This window comes from Bubalus bubalis, chromosome 20 (assembly GCF_019923935.1).
Source record: "Bubalus bubalis isolate 160015118507 breed Murrah chromosome 20, NDDB_SH_1, whole genome shotgun sequence".
In the NCBI taxonomy this organism is placed as follows: Eukaryota; Metazoa; Chordata; class Mammalia; order Artiodactyla; family Bovidae; genus Bubalus; species Bubalus bubalis.
In genome coordinates this window covers 37,652,136-37,672,909 of record NC_059176.1, presented here as the reverse complement: position 1 = coordinate 37,672,909, position 20,774 = coordinate 37,652,136, and the positions used below count along the sequence as shown (strand labels likewise).

General features: G+C 39.0%; 1 protein-coding gene across 5 annotated transcripts in view; it reads left to right on the top strand.

The window, feature by feature from the left end:
* Positions 1-20,774, top strand: part of HMG20A (high mobility group 20A) — a 78,434-nt gene that overhangs the window by 53,102 nt on the left and 4,558 nt on the right. For all 5 annotated transcript variants that reach the window (XM_006080700.4, XM_006080697.4, XM_025271488.3 and 2 more), the window contains 7 exons: positions 2,941-3,088; positions 5,673-5,885; positions 8,724-8,856; positions 9,942-9,973; positions 17,428-17,503; positions 18,203-18,418; positions 19,793-19,935. In XM_006080700.4, the coding sequence (XP_006080762.1) occupies positions 2,941-3,088; positions 5,673-5,885; positions 8,724-8,856; positions 9,942-9,973; positions 17,428-17,503; positions 18,203-18,418; positions 19,793-19,929 (955 nt within the window). In that variant the 3' untranslated portion in view covers positions 19,930-19,935. The remainder of the gene's footprint in view (positions 1-2,940; positions 3,089-5,672; positions 5,886-8,723; positions 8,857-9,941; positions 9,974-17,427; positions 17,504-18,202; positions 18,419-19,792; positions 19,936-20,774) is intronic.

The window sequence follows — 20,774 nt, the reverse complement described above, 5'->3', positions numbered from 1 at the left end:
ATGAATCTTCTGTGAAATTGTGAAGAAGGAAAAAGAAATTTGTGCCATTTTTGCAAATCAAGTGTCAAACTGCAAGAGTTGTGGCCACAGTGCATGATAAGTGCTTAGTTAAGAAAGGCATTGAATTTGTGGGAGGAGGACATGAACGGAAAACAGGATTCAGTACTATCTGCTCATCCACTGGGGATCTTGGAACATATCACCCCTGGGTTGGGAGCTTCTGTATAAACAATTCCATAAAGGAAGGGAGAAAAATGAAGTGGAATCAAGAAAGTTTTGTGTTTTTTTCCAGATAAGACTAATAATACCATTGTTTGCTGATTAGACTGATCTAGTAAAGAGGAAAGGATTGGTGATGCCAGAGAGGGCAGAATTGCTGAAAACCTGGTTTTGAGTAGGCCAGTGGGTGTGCGATCCAGGGCACAAATGGAAGGGTTGTTGGCTTTAGCTAAGAGCTTGGACAGTTCATTCATTGGAACTAAAGAGCCGTTTTTTTTCCAGTCTATATTCAATTTGTCATCTCTAAGCATTTGACACTTTTGACTACTCCCTCTGATTTCTGTTCATTTCAGTCAAGGCACTCAGGGAATGGGTACTTGTTCCCAAACCTAGTTTTTATATTTTATTAAAATAAGAATGTGCAAGAGTTAGTAACTTAAAATCTGATGGCACAGTTAAAATGAAGAATGACAGTGAAAGAAAAAGATATCATATGATATCCAAAATTATTGAAATATTTGGAAAACAAAGCTGCCAAGATCAAACTGAATCTGATGGCAACTCTTTTTCAGAGAACATGATTAGCATTGAGTTAATAACTTCTCTTATTTACCATTTTTCAAAGAACCTCAAAAATGTAGGAACCTCCTAGTTTAAATCTTCTATTTTTTCTGGAAAGGATCAGAAAAAATAAAATTTCTTTCCTTTCCAGGACTGTCTGCATCTGCTTTCATTCATTTCTCAGCCCACTGTAATCTGGTTTTTATTCCCATAACTCCACTAAAACTGTACTCCCTTCAAGTACAGGGAGTACAGTTGAACTCCTTCAGATCTTCAAATTTAGCTGATACTTTTTAGCCTATCTTATGTGACATCTGCAACTTTGCTTGTGTAAAACCCCTTCTCAAAAGTCTTCTCACCTTGGCCTCTGTAACAGTTTTCTCTCGTATCTCTTAGATCTCATCATACCTTCCTTAGTCTTTCTCAGCTTGTGTAACACTTGATCTTAAAATATTGTTCCAACAGAGTTCTATCGTGGCTTGTCTTCTCACTGTCTTTCTGGAGAAATACCTAACACTTCCCAGTATTTCCATGAACTGATGCCTCCTGAAACGTCTCCTGCCTTTTTCTTCACTTCTGTTCTCTCAGAACATGTGTCCAGTTGTCTACAGGACAGCTCCACTTAATTATGCCAGGAATTATATTTCAAACTTATCATTATCTCATCTGTTTTAACTCATCCATCTTAATGTGTCTTACACACATGTGTACACACACACTCTCCAGTTGTACCTTGGTTAATAGTATATTATCACCCAATCTAGAAACCTCAGAATTATCTTTGACTCTTCTTTTTCCCTCGCTATTTATATACATTCTATCATTTTGCCTCTTAATTATCCCTTAGCTTTCTCTTCCCTGTTCTCCCGCTTGCCCTGGTCTCTCACTCAGTTTTTTGCAGTAGCCTCCTGAAAAGTTCTCCTTTCTCCTATTATACCCTGTTATTTCTACCTGTGATAATATTGTTTACCTAGGGCTTCTCTGGTAACTCAGATGGTAAAGCATTTGCCTGCAATGCAGGGACCCAGGTTAGATCCCTGAGTCAGGAAGAGCCCCTGGAGAAGGAAATGGCTACCCCTTCCAGCATTCTTGCCTGGAGGATTCCATGAACAGAGGAGCCTGATGGGCGATAGTCAACATTTACATGTTTACAATCCGTTGTTTACCTAATGAATGCCTATTCATCGTTTAAGTCCTCTGTAAAATTTTTCTTAAACATTCTCTCTATATATGTAAAAGTCCTCATCCCTTCTTCTGTACCTTTGTGGCATATTTTATAGACCTCTGTTTCACTACTTGTAAGTATTTTCTGTAACCCTATAAAGTGTACATTCTTCCAGAATAATGACTGAATATTGCTCTCTTATACATCTTCCTCCACCTTCCCCACTACCTGCCCCAAACCCCAAACTCCCTAGCACGTGGTGTCACCTTTATTTCCATTCCTTTATCTAAATGTTTAGTTAGGGTGTAACTATCTGAGATCCAACTATCATCTGTACCTTGTATCCACTTTTCAGAAAGATGAGGTTTGCTGACTCATCTGAAACAGAATGGTAGGAACAGAAAGTGTGTATCTCTGACTTATTAATGTTTATACCTGAATTTCTGAACTTGATGATATTGTTCTTAGATGATCTCGTTGTCAATAAACACTATAATCCTACAGAAGGAATAGCCTATGGAATGTACTGTAAGAGAAATTTCTTGTGCCTTTAAAGAACTCTCTCTTTTGTGATGGGGGGCAAACTGCCTCTACAACTCCCATTCCTATTCTTTTCCATTAATACTGTTTTCCATTTATCACATTGGAGGTACATGAAAAGTAGCACATAAAAGTCAGCTGCATGCTCAGAGCTAAAATGTAAAGTCTACATTGAGGAGAGAGGTAATTTGCGGGAGAAAGATTATAGTTGTTTTTAGTAGGAGACTTCTTCTTGGAACTGAGCTAGTCCAATCAAGCATTGAAACCTTTTTAAAAGTATTCTATAATTGCTATGGAGATATGGTTTATTTACATTTATACAGAATGAGGTGGGGAATTAATTCAAGGGCTGGCATGTGGTTTTGCTGGCAGTGAAATGTGTCTTGAACCTTGATGAGTAGGAGGTTTTGATGCTGCTGATACTAAACTTCTCCACTCTGCCGATCATTCTGCAGGTTAACCCACCCAGAGGCTCCATATAGCAGTGGAGCCACATCATCCACCAATAATCCAGAATTTGTAGAGGATCTCTCCCAAGGTCAGCTGCTTCAGAATGAATCTTCAAATACAGCAGAAGGCAATGAACAGAGGCATGAAGATGAGGTGAGCTGAAGCATCTCCTCTTGTTACTGGTCTCTGAGGCTTCTAAAGAAGCAGTCAGCAAGGGAGTTGATTGAGGTGTTCATCCTCTGGCCTTCCATTCTGCAGAATATTCTGTTTTATATTTCTTTTTTTACATAGAACCATATTAATGTTTTTAATGATATAGAGACAAGTAGACTCTTCTTTATCCCCTGCCAAGAAAATTTATACCTGCATCAGATTGGATGCTCAAATGCTTATGGAATGAGTTGAATGATTAAATTAAATAAGTAATTAATGAGGAGTCTACATGCCCTTACTCAAGACCACGTACTGCTCACCTGCAGCATATGTGCCCAAAGGGTCCACAAGACTTGCCAGGTCATTCTCTCTTCCATAGAAGGCTGCTGCTGCTGCTGCTGCTAAGTCACTTCAGTCGTGTCCGACTCTGTGCAACCCCATACACGGCAGCCCACCAGGCTCCTCCATCCCTGGGATTCTCCAGGCAAGAACACTGGTGTGGGTTGCCATTTCCTTCTCCAATGCATGAAAGTGAAAAGTGAAAGTGAAGTCGCTCAGTCATGTCTGACTCCTAGCGACCCCATGGTCTGCAGCCTACCAGGCTCCTCCGTCCATGTTATTTTCCAGACAAGAGTACTGAAGTGGGTTGCCATTGCCTTCTCCGCCCATAGAAGGCATCTTTTTCTAATTCACACAAGGGCATTACTGCCCTTGTTGGACTTCCAGTGTTCCTCACAAATGACTGATTACATTGTCTGTGTTTTAAGGTACTTTTTTTTTAAGCCATAGAAGAGTACCACCATTGATTTTTGTCTTTATTCTCATTTTGAAAAAGTTGATTCTTTCTACGTTGGCATTCTTAAAAATTATGATGAATGCTTGTGTGTGTTGTGTACTCAGTCACTCAGTCATGTCCAACTCTTTGCAGCCCCGTGGACTGCAGTGCCCCCGACTCCTCTGTCCATGGGATTTTTCAAGCAAGAATACTGGAGTGGGTCACCATTTCCTACCCCAGGGAATTTTCCTGACCCATGAATCAAACCTGGGTCTCTTGTATCTCCTACAGGTTGGCAGGCAGATTCTTTACCGCTGCACCACCTGAGAAGCCTCATAATGAGTGCTTAAAGCTTCTTAAACATCTTAAATCCTTAGTAGCTTTAATGTTAAACGTTACTCAGGTTACAAAACAAAAACAACAACAAAAACTGTTACCAAATATACCATTTGCCCAGTGCTGAATTATTGTACCATTGTATATATATTTGAAGGAGTTACGGTATGGTAATTGATATTAGGATATTTTCATCTCATTCTAATTATCTTCTCTGCTCTGAAATAAAAATGCTTGTATCCATAAACCTTTATTAACTGATAGGCTATATGTATTTGTAAAATTATGAAGCAAAAGTACCTTTTATCTTGTTTAAAAGAACAAAGAAAAAAAATGTGGTAAACATTAGTGGTACTTTAGTCCTTTAAACTTTGCGGGGGTGGGGGGCAGTGGGGAGCAGTGATTTCATCTTTTGATTTAATAACATATAAAACCTCTGATTTATAAAATAAACATCTTAAGAAATCAAGCCAAAGAACTTGTCTTCATTCTGGATATATTATAGTTACTAAATTTTTCTAAGTCTTATATATTAAATTCTATAGTGCTAGCTGCTGTGGGAAATAAACTGATTTTTGAATGATATCAGTGAGAAAGACCCTCATAATGATTTTGATCCCAGTGCTACAGCTTGTCTCTTCTTTTGTTGTCACAAGTGCATGTGACAGCATCTTGTTCTGATCTGATCTACTGTAGCAGTGTCGGCTGCCCTGGCACAGTGCTGTGTATGTGCTGCCTTTCTCGTCTAGAATATTCCCCTGGCAGGAGTCAGGCTTTGTTAAGTGCATATGACGGCCAGAGTTTATTTATGTGATTGTGGTAGGGGTACCTTACCCTTTTGTTTTGTTTTTTTAATATTCACTTTTTTTTTTTTGGCTGTGCTGCTTCTTCACTGCTATGCTCAGGCTTTTCTCTGGTTGCCAGAGAGCAGGGCCTACTCTCTAGTTGCAGCTCATGGGCTTTTCATTGCAGTGGCATCTCTTGTTGCAAGCACAGGCTCGGGGCACACAGGCTTCAGTAGTTGCAGCACATGGTCTCAGTAGTTGCAGCTCACAAGTTCCAGAACACAGGCTCAGTAGCTGTGGCGCATGGGCTCCTCCTCCCAGACCAGAGATCCAACTGGTGTCCCCCGCGTTGCAAGGCGAATTCTTAACTACTGGGTCACCAGGAAAGCCCCGGTACTCCTTATTCTTATCTGTTGGGATTAGCGCTAAAATGGCCCCTTAGTGAAACAGTGTGTAGCGTGGTACATAAAAAGGTATGCAGGTGAACCATCTGGAGTCCCTTCCTGCAGACTGCATTGCAGTCTTTTGTTCTATAACAGATTTGGAGAGCTTTGACTATGCAGGGCCTTAATGGTGGGAAAATGCACTTAATCCTGTTTTGTTTGTCAGTGTTCATTGTTGCATTATTAGGAAAATTTTTGTTGTTGTAATTTGATTTGGGGTTTTTTAATTTTGACTTGTTTTGCAGCAAAGAAGTAAACGAGGAGGTTGGTCCAAAGGAAGAAAGAGAAAGAAACCTCTTCGAGACAGCAATGCACCCAAATCCCCTCTTACAGGATATGTTCGGTTCATGAATGAGCGTCGAGAACAGCTTCGAGCAAAGAGACCAGAAGTCCCATTTCCAGAAATTACAAGGATGTTAGGCAATGAATGGAGTAAACTTCCTCCAGAGGAAAAACAGGTAATTGTTCCTATTCCTGATCCTTTGCTTGGTTTTGATTCTGTCTCAAAAATAATTTTTGTCAGAAAAGCAAAGAGAATGGACTCTTGATTCTTCACTTTTGTCATGATACCTAGGAGACCAGAATAGCAGGGTCCTTCTTAGTCCTTTTATTTAGCATAGTAGTTTTTATACTCTTTCAGGGTCTGCTGCAGGCATGTGAGCAACCTCAACCAAAGTAGCTCTACTTTTATTTGCTTTATATGCTGAGTTCAAAAAGACTTCTGTAAAAAGTAGTTCATTATTAAGAAATCTATGAACATGATTTATCCTGCTGAGTTAAATGAAAAGTCCTGAGTTAAATGAGAATTTTGATAAAATTCTGCTGTTCACATAAGAATTTGAAGAAAAAGATTTAACTGCTTTAATAAATTTTTTTAACTGGAGTTCTGGTAAATTTAACCTACTATGGAAAATAAAGCAAGAACTATTTGAATTCTCTCCCCTCCAAGACAGAAATTAACCCTATTGCCAAACTGAAACAAATCCATCTGTTAGAGAGATCTGAGCGGAATTAAGGACAAGATAGCCACAAACTGACTGAAGTGCCACAAAAGTAGCGTGATGGTAATGATGTTAGAGTGGTTTGGGGTTAAAAGTTCCCAGCATCCTCAGCATCTGAAGTATATCTGTAATTCTTTTTATGTCCTACACTCCTGAAAAAGGATTCCAAACAAATTAAACCAAATTGAAAAACACTCTTGGGAATTAACTGAATTCAAAAAAATTTCAAAGAGATCAGATTGAGTTGCAACTTGAAGCTCTGTGTTTGTGGTAGCAAGCTAATAGAAAACAGTGTATATCATCCATTGTTTTAGCTCTAATGTATAAAGGGCTAGACAGAGATCATGAGCTGTACATAGTAATTACTCTTTTCTCTTTTTTAATTTTTTTATTTCAAAATTAATATATGATCATTGTTTAAAATTTTTCAGATAATACAGTGATAACTAGTTAAGGCAAGTATTTGTTCTTAAATTTTTATTTGAAAATATTTTTTCAAATGTACAAAAAGTTACAGGCATAGAAAAGTACAAGCAAAGAATGCCCAAATGCCCTTACTCAGATTCATGTATTATTAACACAACATACTCTCCTGGGCAAGATTGGGCATGTGCTCTTTCTTTCTCTCTGTGTTTCACACTCACACACACAAACACACACAATTTTTTTCTGAATTTTTTCATGTAAGTTACATATATCGTGGCCTCTTACCCTTAAATATTTCAGTGCGAATTTCCTTAGACATATTCTCTCACTTAACCACAGTTAGCAACCTCATACTTTTATATGAACACAATACTTCTGTCTAACTTACCATCTGTATTCCAGTTCCATCAGTTGACCTAACATCGTTCCTCTGTAACATTCTCCCTCCAGTTCAGATTCCACTCCAGGGTTCAGGTTCTGTGTTTAGCGGTCAAATCTCTAGATTCCTTTAATCCAGGATATTTCCACAACCTTTCTTTGTCTTTTATGACATTGATATTTTTTTAAGAATACCATCTTTCTCTCTTCCTCCCCCTCTTTTTTGTTTACTCTTAACAGAACATTCCTCATTTTATATTTGTCTGATGTTTCCTCATGATTAGATTGAGGTCATCGATTCTTGGTCAGAAAACTGCATAGATGGTGTTGGCCCTTCTCACGGTATCGCATATGCAGTCACACAATGTCATTTATTTCTCGTTGGTAATGTTAATTTTGCTTACTCAGTAAAGTTTTTCACTTTCCCTTATAATTAAGAAGCAGTCTGTGCAGAGACATTTTAAGAACATGCAAATAGTCTGTTCCATTTCAGAGTTTTCCCTAGATTTAGCAGTCAGTAATAACTTCTTCTTGATCTAATCTTTACCATGATGATTGCAAAATGATGATTTTCCAACTCTAGCACTCACTTCACATGTGCTGGTTGACTCTTAGCATTCTAAGCAAGAGCCCTCTTCCTCTCTCCATTTATGTATTTGTTTATTATTTATTTACTATTGGTATAAGCATATGAATCTCTCTGTTTCCCAGTGGTTTATAAATTATTACTAAGTAAATTTGATACTTAAATTGTCCCAGATTTGGCCAGGGTGTCCTCTATATCTGGCTTTTGGGACAAGGCTATTAACATAATTTCTGCCTCTAGTTTGTGTTCATTTAGAAGCAATATTTTTATACTCTATTTCTTAAACCTAATTGATGAATGAAAAGTACAAGGCATTAAACAAAATTATCCTAGTAGATCAATGAACTTTGTTTAAATAATTAATAGCACAAGGCATGTAGATACAGGCTCTCTCATAGTAGTCCATTTTAGGTCCATAGGATGAGGTCATTCTTTTTTATGTTCTTTGTGTCTCCTCTCTCCTGACTCTTAAAAGGCGAATTGATGTATGAGATCATCCCCTCAGAATGGGTTGGGGATAAAGAAACAGAGTAATATTCCATCCTCTCCCCTGGGAAGATTTAAGTGTGCCATGTGGTGTGTTGAGGACTCTAGTAGCCATGTGTACTTCTATCTATAGGATTAGAGGAAGAACCATAATCTTCTCGTGAATTTTTTATGAGAATGACCTCAGTGGAACTTGTCTTCAGTAAGTTAAAAAAGGCTATAGTCTAAAAAGTCAAAATTGCCTTTTTCTTTTATAATTGAGATATTTTTTTCACATGACTTTTTTTTTAAATGCTCAAAGCTTATTCCACTTTTACTTTTCTTTCCATGTTCTAATTATCTTTTGTTTTCTTCAAAAAGTTCTTTAGTATTGTACCTCAGATCTAGTTCTTGAAAATAATTCCACATTTCTTTCCTAGCGCTACCTTGATGAGGCAGACAGAGATAAGGAACGTTACATGAAGGAACTGGAGCAGTATCAGAAGACTGAGGCCTACAAGGTTTTCAGCAGGAAAACCCAGGACCGTCAGAAAGGCAAATCTCATAGGCAAGGTATCAGAACCAGAATCAAATATATTTGTAGTTTGTTTTGCATGATGTAGTGTCATAAAGCCTACTATTAGAGCAATAAAGATAAAAGATATGTTTCTATCATTTCTCTATTATACTAGATTCACTTAAAGCATCATCTTCAACATTTATTAAAATCACACTGCTCTCATTTAGAAATTTCAGTTGGGTTTCCATATCCAGGATCAAGTTTGACTTGTACTCCAAGGCCCTTTTTAGTTGCCTGTGCTTTTTCTTCTATTTCCACTTTAGGCATTTCTCTGCAATGCAGAAGACCTGGATTTGATCCCTGGGTAGGAAAAGTGCCCTGGAGAAGGGAATGGCAACCCACTCCAGTATTCTTGCCTAGAGAATCCCATGGACAGAGGAGCCTGGCAGGCTACTACAGTCCATGGGGTTGCAAAGAGTTGGACACGACTGAGCAACTAACACTTTCACTAACACCTCTAAGCCTTTCATGTGATCATTTCTCCCCGCTTCCAGTGATTAATCTTTTTAATTCACTCATTCTTGTTTGCATGTATTCAAAAAATATGTTGGACACTTCCTATTACATATCAGGATCTCACCTAGGCATTAAGGATGCAAAGGTAAACAAGATCCTGGTCTCCATGGATCTTTTGTTTTCTGTAAAATTGTTCATCACACTGTTAAAGTATTTCTAAAGTTCCCCTTTTTCAGGGAACACTGCCAAAGAAAGAAGCCCCACTCATAACAGCCTGTCATTCCTTAGCCATTGCGTCTTCTCTGCATTTGGGCATCTTGCCTGCTAAACTGTAATGTTGTGCAAACAGCCTTTGGCATGTGTTTCCTGTCTACTCTCCCACCCTGTTCTCCTTAAAGGTGAGGACCGTGTCTGCTCTTTCTCTTCCATCTAATTGCATAACCTATAAGACGGGGTTCCCTTTAACTCTTGACTGATTAATAAAGCTATTAGAGAAAATATGATATGTTTTGAGAACCCACATATACCAGCAGTTTCTGTATTTTGGCACAGTCATTTCCTTAAGTTTTTTGAATTTTGTTTTGTTTTTCAGCTTAATGTTCTTGTTCTTTCATATTTTTAGATGCAGCCCGACAGGCCACTCATGATCATGAGGTAATTAACTTTCTGTCTCCATTGTGTGTTGTGTGTTCATGTGATATATGTATACAATGTATATAATGATGATGCTGTTTGAAATGCTATTGGACTGTTTTTTAATGAATGGCAGAGCATTTTCTATCCTGTAATTAGGATTGAGTTAGTTGCCTTTTAGCTTAAGGATTCTTAGCATATGGCAGACACTTACGTCATGAGTCTGTTCTTGAACTAAAGCCCCTAACTCCAGTCCTTTCTTATGGTACAAGAATTTTACTGGCTTTAAATGCTGAAGATGGCTGGAATCTGGAGTGATGTATAGAAATGGGGACCAACTAATAGCTATAACTTGACCATAATTGTCATCACCAGATACTATATTGTGACTCTCAGAAAGTTGTTATTTAGGAAATCCAGCATTTAGTTAAAATGCACTGTTCAACTTACAGCGTCTGCAGAGCACAAGTGACAATATCTTGATTTCTATGCCTCCTTTCTTCCCTGGCACATATTTGTTTACTGGTCTTTTCCCCTCCATTTGGTTCAGTTTCAGCAATAGCATTTTGATGTGTGTTCCTGTATAGGATTGAGGCTTATGTGTGTTGGCTGTGTTGCATAGAGAGCTTTAAATATATACTTCAGTTCAGTTCAGTCACTCAGTCGTGTCCGACTAGCCTATGGTTAATATATAATTGTACGAAAATGTGTGGTATTTTCGTGCGTAAAAATGTTCAGTGACTCCTCATTGCTTACCAAATCACATTCAAACTCAGCAACCAGGGTTTTCTGTAATTAAGTGCCAATTTCCCTTTCCAAATAACCTAACTCCTATATCTGTCTCTTTTGTTAAGCTTTTTATTTTGTATTAGGGCATAGCTGAATAACAATGTTGTGACAGTTTCAGGTGAACAGCGGAGGAGACTCAGCCCTACATATACATGTGTCCATTCCCCCCTAAACGCCCCTCCCCTCCAGGCTGCCACCCACTGAGCAGAGGTCCATGTGCCATATAGTAGTTCCTTGTTGGTTATCTGTTTTAAATATAGCAGTATGTACGTGTCCATTCCAGACTCCCAAACTGTCCATATATATCTTATGTACTTAAAAAATACTGACTGTTCTCTAAATGCCCCATCCTTTCCTGCCTCACGTCTGTGCTCATATTCTTCCTTTCATGAGAATACTTTCTTTCCCTCTCGTATCTAACCCTCTCGTATCCTCCAATTTTGCCTCTAAATTCTAGTCATCCATCAAACCCTATTTCAAGTTCCATTTTTCTCCTTCAAGCTTTTCCTGTTTCCTCCAACTTCCTTTAAACCTCACAGTTCTCTTTATGTCTCTTATGCACTTAGCTGGTCTGGCTAAGGTGCCAGAGTTACTCAAGTGCTTCTGTCATTAACACTCTTGGATTATAATCTCTTTGAAGGCATGTGTGGTCTAGTTTCCATTCTGTACCCATCCACATACCATCTCGCATTATGTTCTTATATAGAGGAGTTATTCCACAAATGCTCATTTGTTTTTATACAAAACCCATTTGTTGAAATAACAATGGAAACTTACACAAAAAGAATTTTCTGATGCACTCTTTTGCATGCCCTGGGTTTTTCACTAAATCAAGGAAATCATTTCTTCAAAATAATAACTTATTTATCGTGGAGTTGTAGTTCTCATACCTAATTTGGTATTGGTTACCTTCAAAATGTAGAGAAAACTTTTAGATTCACAATTCAAATAGATTTGTCACCATCCATGAATTATAAAGTGAGAAGCATGGTAAATATGAACATTTTATTTTTCATATAAATCCTATATAAATGTAGTTATATATGACATCTCTGTGTTCCAATTAGGATGAAATTTTTTTTGCTTGAGAAACTGTATGTACACTATATGTTTTAAATCATAATTGAATTGTGTTATAAGTTTTCTATACTGCCATATACTTGTTTAATTACTTATTGCCCACCAATATCATAAATTTTCTAAACTTCTTTTTTTCCCTATTAAGCATCTTTTATAGCTTCTGTATCCTTAATAGTTACAAAAGAGAGTATCGACAGTAAAATCTTAGATCTCACATTTTCCAGTCAGTGACTGACTCCTTTCATCAACATGGATTTTGCTGGCCAAACCATGGCATTTTTTGCCTCTAATAAAGTTAATAGTTGCAATCAGAAAAGATTTAGTAGACTTAGTCAGTCGTAGAAGCTGCTGCTGCTGATTTGCAAAATTAAGCATTTTAATAAATATGTTATTTTAGTATGATAGGAATTGCTGCAGTATATGAAAAGGAATAAGTCTCTTTGTGATTTTCCTGTTTCAGGATTAGACACGTGAAACCAAAGAAAAGGAGGGAGTAGGTGGAAAGCCAGCAGTAGTTTCTCAAGTACATATACACTAGGCTTTATAAGCCTGTCTGTTGTATGCCCAGGTCAGGATAAAGCTCTCTTAGTAAGGTTGTTGACTCAATTAATGTCACTCACTTTATCAGTTTTTGTTTTTTTTTTTCATTGAATAATAGCTTACTAAATTAGGTAATTTCAAAACAGTTGCAATTTAAAAAACTGGTTTGACGGTTTTTAAACACAGCCACACATAACCTCTTAGTATAATAAAAGTTAAGAAAAATAAGAAAGCACTATGAGTGGAAAAAAAAAAAGCCACAGAAGCCCCATGGAAAGGAGCAACTGAATCGGACCTTAAAGATGACTTAGGTTTTGTGGGGGCATTTCACATATATACATATATATCTTTGGATAAAGTAGCCTGAGCTATGAGGAAGTTAATAAAAGAGCAAGTATCTTGCAACGTGCCTGAAACATCACATTTCTAAATACATGCTTATTTCCTTTTTCTTATCCTATTAGGAATAAAATGGCAAATGCCATAAAACAGTTTTCAAGCTCACATCAAAATTACTAAGACCTCAGAAATCCTCTCACCTGACCCCCTCATTTTGCCAGTGAGGAAAATGACTTGCCTAAGAAAGGAGAGAATGTCCCAGAATCACTTACGGAATTGGTTAGAGGCAGAATTGTGACTGAAACCCAGGCGTCTATAGCCCAGGCTTATTAAGGTCTCTTGGCAGTGCCCGCACACTATATGGAATAAACAGTGTTGCAAGTTAAAATGGGCCTGGCTGCCTGTGGTGTCAGCAAAATTTGTTGCCACTTGAGACAGAAATGATTTGATTTGTATATATGTAGTAAAGAAATCTATTGTATTCCTTAATGGAACTTAGATTCCTAAGACATTGTTACCAAGGTAGATACTGGGGAGCCCTGTTAGAGCTCAAGAAATGCTGACCTGAAAGCCATTCAAGCCATTCTGCATAGCAGTGGGGCACTTCAGCCTTGTACACAATATTGAGAGCATTCCTTAAAGTAAAGGGCACTTGAGAGAAGCATATCATTTCATGAGATTCTGGCCCTGAGCCTAGATCACAGCAAAATAGTTTCAGTTCAAAAGGCCTCTGTTCTCTTACCCTCCACTCAATATATAGAATGAAAACCAAAGTGAAGAGTATTCTTGCTCCTCTCAAATCAGAAGCCAGCCTGCTAGACCCAGGAGTCAGCTAGTGTTACTCTCAAGAAAGTGTCTAAATCTTATGTGGGGACTAAGATAGAAACAATAATTTTGTTTCTCCTTTAATTTATGAAAAATGACAAAATGACACTCAACGTGAACAAATTAGACCCCTTCAATGACGAGGTAATGAAATCCTTATGATTTTAATCCCTTGAGTGATCCTTGGAGCAGCTCAAGTACATCTGAGCCCCCAAGAGTATCCTCTCCAATGCCGAGTAACGTACTAAGTAATGGAACAGTGCTGATGGTTTTTATGACGACTCTTCAGTTAAGCAGAATTTCTCTCTTGGCCTTTCAGAGACTGAACAGTTTCATTTAATTGCTGTGGTGTTTCTTATTTTGTACTCTTAAGAATCTGTACAAAGAGGCAGTGTGTTAATGCACTTATGTGGTGCTATCCTCTGCCCTTATGTAGTTAGCTTGGTCTGGACTGCTCCAGCAAGGAAGAAAACAGAATTACCTGTCTGAGCAGAATCTAAGCCTTGGAGAGGGCTCTTGGTACCATGGTAATGGGAGCCAGGCATCCACACCAACCCATCTGACTGGCATATATTCAGACCTATAGCTAAGTAAATTGATCTCACACAGCTGAAGTGACTTAGCAGCAGCAGCAGCAGCAGCAGCAGCAAGCCAGTACAGTTAAGTAAGAGACTGAGCAGGATGGGATGATAAAATTATAAGCCTTTATCTAAAGTCATTTGTGGACTTATATCTGTTATGTCTTGTACAGTAACAGAGTTAAAGCATATGGTAAGCCAGCAGAGTTGAGAGAAAGCCACTGTGAAATATATCTAAGATCTCTTCTGGAACCAGTCTTTCTTACCCATACATTAATTCTCTTTGAAATCCACCAAGAACTGGCTACCATCTTACTTAGGTTTCTCTTAGCTTGGACATGGGGTATCTCTTCACAGCTGCTCCAGCAAAGCGCAGCTGCTGCTCCTTACCTTGGACAAGGGGTGTCTCCTCACTGCTGCCCCTCCTGACCAGAGAGTTCCAGAAAAACATCTATTTCTGCTTTATTGACTATGTCAAACCTTTGACTGTGTGGATCACAATAAACTGTGGAAAATTCTGAAAGAGATGGGAATACCAGACCACCTGACCTGCCTCTTGAGAAACCTGTATGCAGGTCAGGGAGCAACAGTTAGAACTGGACATGGAACAACAGACTGGTTCCAAATAGGAAAAGGAGTGCGTCAAGGCTGTATATTGTCACCCTGCTTATTTAACTTCTATGCAGAGTACATCATGAGAAACGCTGGGCTGGAAGAAGCACAAGCTGGAATCAAGATTGCCGGGAGAAATATCAATAACCTCAGATATGCAGATGACACCACCCTTATGGCAGAAAGTGGAGAGGAACTCAAAAGCCTCTTGATGAAAGTGAAAGTGGAGAGTGAAAAAGTTGGCTTGAAGCTCAACATTCAGAAAATGAAGATCATGGCATCTGGTCCCATCACTTCATGGGAAATAGATGGAGAAACAGTGGAAACAGTGTCAGACTTTATTTTTCTGAGCTCCAAAATCACTGCAGATGGTGACTGTAGCCATGAAATTAAAAGACGCTTACTCCTTGGAAGGAAAGTTATGACCAACCTAGGTAGCATATTCAAAAGCAGAGACATTACTTTGCCAACAAAGGTCCGTCTAGTCAAGGCTATGGTTTTTCCAGTGGTCATGTATGGATGTGAGAGTTGGACTGTGAAGAAAGTTGAGCACTGAAGAATTGATGCTTTTGAACTGTGGTGTTGGAGAAGACTCTTGAGAGTCCCTTGGACTGCAAGGAGATCCAACCAGTCCATTCTAAAGGAGATCAGCCCTGGGTGTTCTTTGGAAGGAATGATGCTAAAGCTGAAACTCCAGTACTTTGGCCACCTGATGCAAAGAGCTGACTCATTGGAAAAGACTCTGATGCTGGAAGGGATTGAGGGCAGGAGGAAAAGCGGACAACAGAGGATGAGATGGCTGGATGGCATCACCGACTCGATGGACATTAGTTTGAGTGAACTCTGGGAGATGGTGATGGACAGGGAGGCCTAGCGTGCTGCGATTCATGGGGGTGGCAAAGAGTCGGACATGACTGAGCAACTGAACTGAACTGAAGAACTGGCTAGAGGCAGAGCTTTGCCTGTTGAAACTGGGGCCTTCAGTGATACTTCTGTTGTTTGTTTTTAAATCATTCTGGAAAACTTCACTTTATTTCTTTAAGAGGTAAAAGGGTAAAAATTAAGTGCTGAAAGTTTCTTCAGGTAAATACATAGTTTTTCACACTTCCATCCAAGATGTCTCTCTTAATGAGCTGCCCTTGGCAGGCAGTTCACATAGCCCAGCCCTCCATCACAAGGCAGGCACCAATACGAAAACAGGAGCTTGGCTGTCAGAGTTCCCTCATAGGCTGTTAACTGCTTAGCCTTTCTGCTGGGCACCAAATCATATTTGTGTTCAAAGATAAAAGACCAGTGGTGGCAAGAGTAGGAAATATACATTCTATCTCTGGCACTAAATGTGTTTTTATAGGAATGATTTCTAGACTTTTTAAACTGTTCTATATGTTATAAAGGTTTTGAAATCCTCAGATTTCACTAGTAATTTCTTCAGTACTCATTTCCCACTGTTTTCTTTACCATCTTATATTATGCAAGATTTTAAATACTGCCAAGACACTTATAATTTATATTCTTAATGCTTTCAACTTTAAATTCATTGTAGAAATTGCTGCTAAAGCATTTTGAAATATTGACTTTATTCGCAAAGATCATTGTGGAATATGTTCTGCAGTGGTTTTGTGAGACTTTTATTTTTAATGGCTTATTGGTGAATTAATTTTAGGTTTATTATTTTTTCTCTCACATAATCCTTGGCATTCTCATATTTAGAGCCTAGTTATTACTGAATTTTTGGTTTTATTTGTTTTTCCTGTGTCCGAAGAAAGTCTGAAAGATCCCCATTATAGGCTGCCCTTGTAAATAAGTAGACGTCCTAATGGAATACCCTTATTATTGCTTGTGGCTGGCAGATCTCTGCTTAAAATTCTTATTGTCCACTCTGCAAAGTTAGATTGAATCATCCTATCTCAGAGAGCACTTTATATGCATAACCAACAGAAGCAATGGAAAAATCACCCAGAAATTATTTCTCTATACCTACCTCTTAGATGAAAAGTTATGACCAACCTAGAATTGTAGTGTTGGAGAAGACTCTTGAGAGTCCCTTGGACAGCAAGGAGATCCAACCAGTCCATCCTAAAGGAAATCAGTCCTGAATATTCATTGGAAGGACTGATGCTGAAGCTCCAATACTTTGGCCACCTGATATGAAGAACTGACTCATTTGAAAAGTCCCTGATGCTGGGAAAGATTGAAGGTGGGAGGAGAAGGGGACGACAGGGGATGAGATGGTTGGATGGCATCACCAACTCAATGGACATGAGTTTGAGCAAGCTCCAGGAGCCAGTGATGGACAGGGAGGCCTAGCATGCCACAGTCCATGGGGTTGCAAAGAGTCAGACGTGACTGAGCAACTGAACTGAAGTGACTGATACCTACCTCAGTCACTTTCTCCCTTGTACACTGTTGACTATTCAGAGCAGAGAGCTGAGAAATGGTTTCCACCATCTCCATTAGGGAAGTTCATGTAGTTTATTTTAAGGTTTCTCATTGCACAGCAGTTGTCACCTGAGAGATCTGAATACTTAACATGCTTGAGCTCTGTGAAAGTTTGGTTCCAAAGGAAAGGTGAATACATTTTCTTCACAGCCTCACCTAGACTGACTGATTGCTGCTCATCTTACTATTTCGTTAAGGAAAACATGACCATTATGGCTGCAGGCACTACTGTTTAGTTTAAGGATTAACTGTTTTGTTACTCTTGATTCACAGAAAGAAGCAGAAGTAAAGGAACGGTCTGTTTTTGACATCCCTATATTTACAGAGGAATTCCTGAACCACAGCAAAGGTGATTACCAAAGGATCGCATTGTGTTCCTCACATCTGTGACAGGGGATTTAGTTGTCAGGAGAAATTAATTGCTCAAAAGCAATGGTAGTGATATTCCTGACCCTGGGACTGGTCTGGAAGAAGGAAGCTGCTTCTATTTCACTCTCTATTAAAAATAGCTACTCAGAAACCAGTGGAGGAAAGCTCAGCCAGTGTTGTCAAAGTAGCTTTAGTCTCTGAATCAGAAGAAATAAATATACATCACTAATTCAGTTGCTTTCAGGCTGTTAGCCAAGAACCCTTTGTACACATGAAAGCTTGCATGGATGTCCAAAATATAAAATAAATAAGAGCAAAGCTGACCCCACTACAATAAGCTTTGGACCCACAGCTGTGCTTGCCCAATCTCCCAGGATTCCCCTGTGAAACCCCTCAGGCTTCTCATAGCACAGCTTTAAACAGACCCAACAAACAAACACTGGGAATTGCAGCTGTTCCTTGCAGTCTTAAGTATAGAATATGACCAGCTTTAAGAATTAAAATAACTCTGGAGAGCCAGGCGTTTTATTGCTGAAATTGCTATCTGAAAGGCCATAATAAGACTAGGGACAGTAGGAGGGGCAGCTAATTAGAGATAGCTAAGCAGAACTTCTAGAAGAGTCACTGCACTCCTCAGAGACACTGTGTTATCTGTGTTTTGGGGGGCTTGCGTCCTCAGCTCGGGAGGCAGAGCTCCGTCAGCTTCGCAAATCCAACATGGAATTTGAGGAGAGGAACGCGGCCCTGCAAAAGCACGTGGAGAGCATGCGCACAGCGGTGGAGAAGCTGGAGGTGGATGTGATCCAGGAGCGCAGCCGCAACACCGTCTTACAGCAGCACTTGGAGACGCTGCGGCAGGTGCTGACCAGCAGCTTCGCCAGCATGCCCTTGCCTGGTAACATCATCCCCACCTGAGTCGTGTAAAGCGGTGGGGGATGGGGAAGTGCTGCATATGTTGGGTTGGTGTGGTGAAGCTGAAGTCTCCCTTCAAGGGGAAGACCAATAAACTCCGAGGTCGTTTCCTCAGAGTTTTCTGTAGGTCATGTAATAAAATCTCAGTATTGGTTAAAATCTGGAGGAGGGCATGGCAACCCACTCCAGTACTCTTGCCTGGAGAATCCCCACGGACAGAGGAATCTGGTGGGCTCTAGTCCATTCAGTCTCAAAAAATCAGACACGACTGAGCCACTAAGCACAGCACAGCCCATTGGTTAAAATAATCCAAAATTTCAGACTCTGCTCAGTTAAATTTTCCTTCAATTATATTTTAACATAATCTACTTTCTATTAAGCTTAATTTGATTTTCAGAATAGTTGAAACTGTGTAATAAATCCTCAGTGGAGTGCTTTTCTTTTTTTTTTAATTGTGCTATAATTGATGTATAACACTGTGTTAATTTCCAGTGTACAACATAATGATTCTGTATCTGTATACGCTGTGAAATGAACACCGCAAGTCTAGTTACCATGTGCCACCACGCGTGTATGCACACCAAGTCACTTCAGGTGTGTCCTACTCTTTGCAACCCTATGGGCTGTAGCCCTCCAAGTTCCTCTGTCCATGGGATTTCCCAGACAAGAATACTGGAGTGGGTTGCCATGCTGTCCTCCAGGGGATCTTCACAACCCAGGGAGTGAACTCTTACCTCTCCTGCATTGGTAGGTGGGTTCTTTACTGCTAGTGCTACCTGGGAAACCTGTACCACCATACTAAGTTGCAAACAAATTTTTCTTCTTGTGATGAGAACCTTTAAGATACACGTTCTTGGCAGCTTTCAAACATGGAGTACAATACTGTTGACTACAGTCACCATACTGCACACTCCACCCCCGTGACTTAGTTTATTTCATCACTGGACGTTTTTATTTCTTGATCCCCTCTCCCACGTCACCTGTTCTCCCAGAGCACTTTTCTGATATAAATGTACTGGTTTTGTGATATTGTCTTAATGGGAAGGAAAATAAATACTAGTATTTCTTATATATGTTTTCATGTTGAAAATAGTCACAGCAGATCTAAGAGAGTCTTTAACCTGTTTTATGCAACTACTCTTATATGCTGTGCAGCAATAATAGTCCATCTGTTTATTTAGAGTATGTGGATTAATTTCATTTCTTTGAGGTCTAAAAGTCTCTCCTCTGAAATTAAAATCTTCTCTGTGGAGCAGACCCCATTAGAATCAAGTTTATTTTGCTGTGGAATCACTGATCTGTGTTACTATTGAACTGAATGGGCAAGCTTTTCTTACTTTCTCTTATCTCACTTCAGGAAGTGGAGAGACACCTACAGTGGACACTATCGACTCCTATATGAACAGACTGCACAGTATTATTTTAGCTAATCCCCAAGACAATGAAAACTTCATAGCTACAGTTCGAGAAGTTGTGAACAGGCTTGATCGTTAGGGAATGGTGAGTGCTCACTGACTTGATTCGTACATGCCAGCACATTATCAAAACTAAGATGGCATTAGACTTTATTAATACTACTAAAATCCTGGAATGACATTGAATAAGTGAGTTGGAGGCTTAAGATTCCTGTTGCTTGGTTGCTAAATATAGAAAATAGTGTTGGAAAACTGAATCAAGATAGTTTTTCCTCATGCATACCTCCATGTGGCTTAATAGAAAGAGCATGATTTTTGTGGCTGGATCTCAATTCTAGCTGTGTCACTTATTAAGTTGTATTCTTAGGTATTAGTTTCCCAAAGGGTTTTGAAGGTTGAGTGAGAAATTTAAAGGAAATAACCCCCCAAAGAACACATTGGACAAAATAAGTATCACTTAATTGTTAAGCTTCCTTTTCCCTGTAAATTTAACGATAATTCACAATAGTCAATGAGACATTGTATGTGTACAAGCCTATGTCAGTAAGCTTTTCATTCACCACTCAATATCAGAGTAACAGTTGTGTGTTAAATGTTAATGTGGGCTAAACTTACAGTGAAACAGTTAATGCCTTGATTGAATATATTAAAAAATATATAAACTCTCAATAAGTGAAAGGAGAGAAATGAGAAAATAAACTTTTAAAAAATACATTCAACAAATGACTTGTAATATGTTTTACATCCTTTTAGAAGAGAAAAAATACATTTCTAAAGGGGGCCTGCCTTTATAAACTTTTTGGTACTAATGGTCAGTCATCAGTATCATTTCTTAAATGGAACTGGTATTCTTTCACTCAGATTCCTAGAGGTGGAGTACCCTTTAGTTTGTCATTCCACAGTTGACAGCCCTTTGGTCTGTCA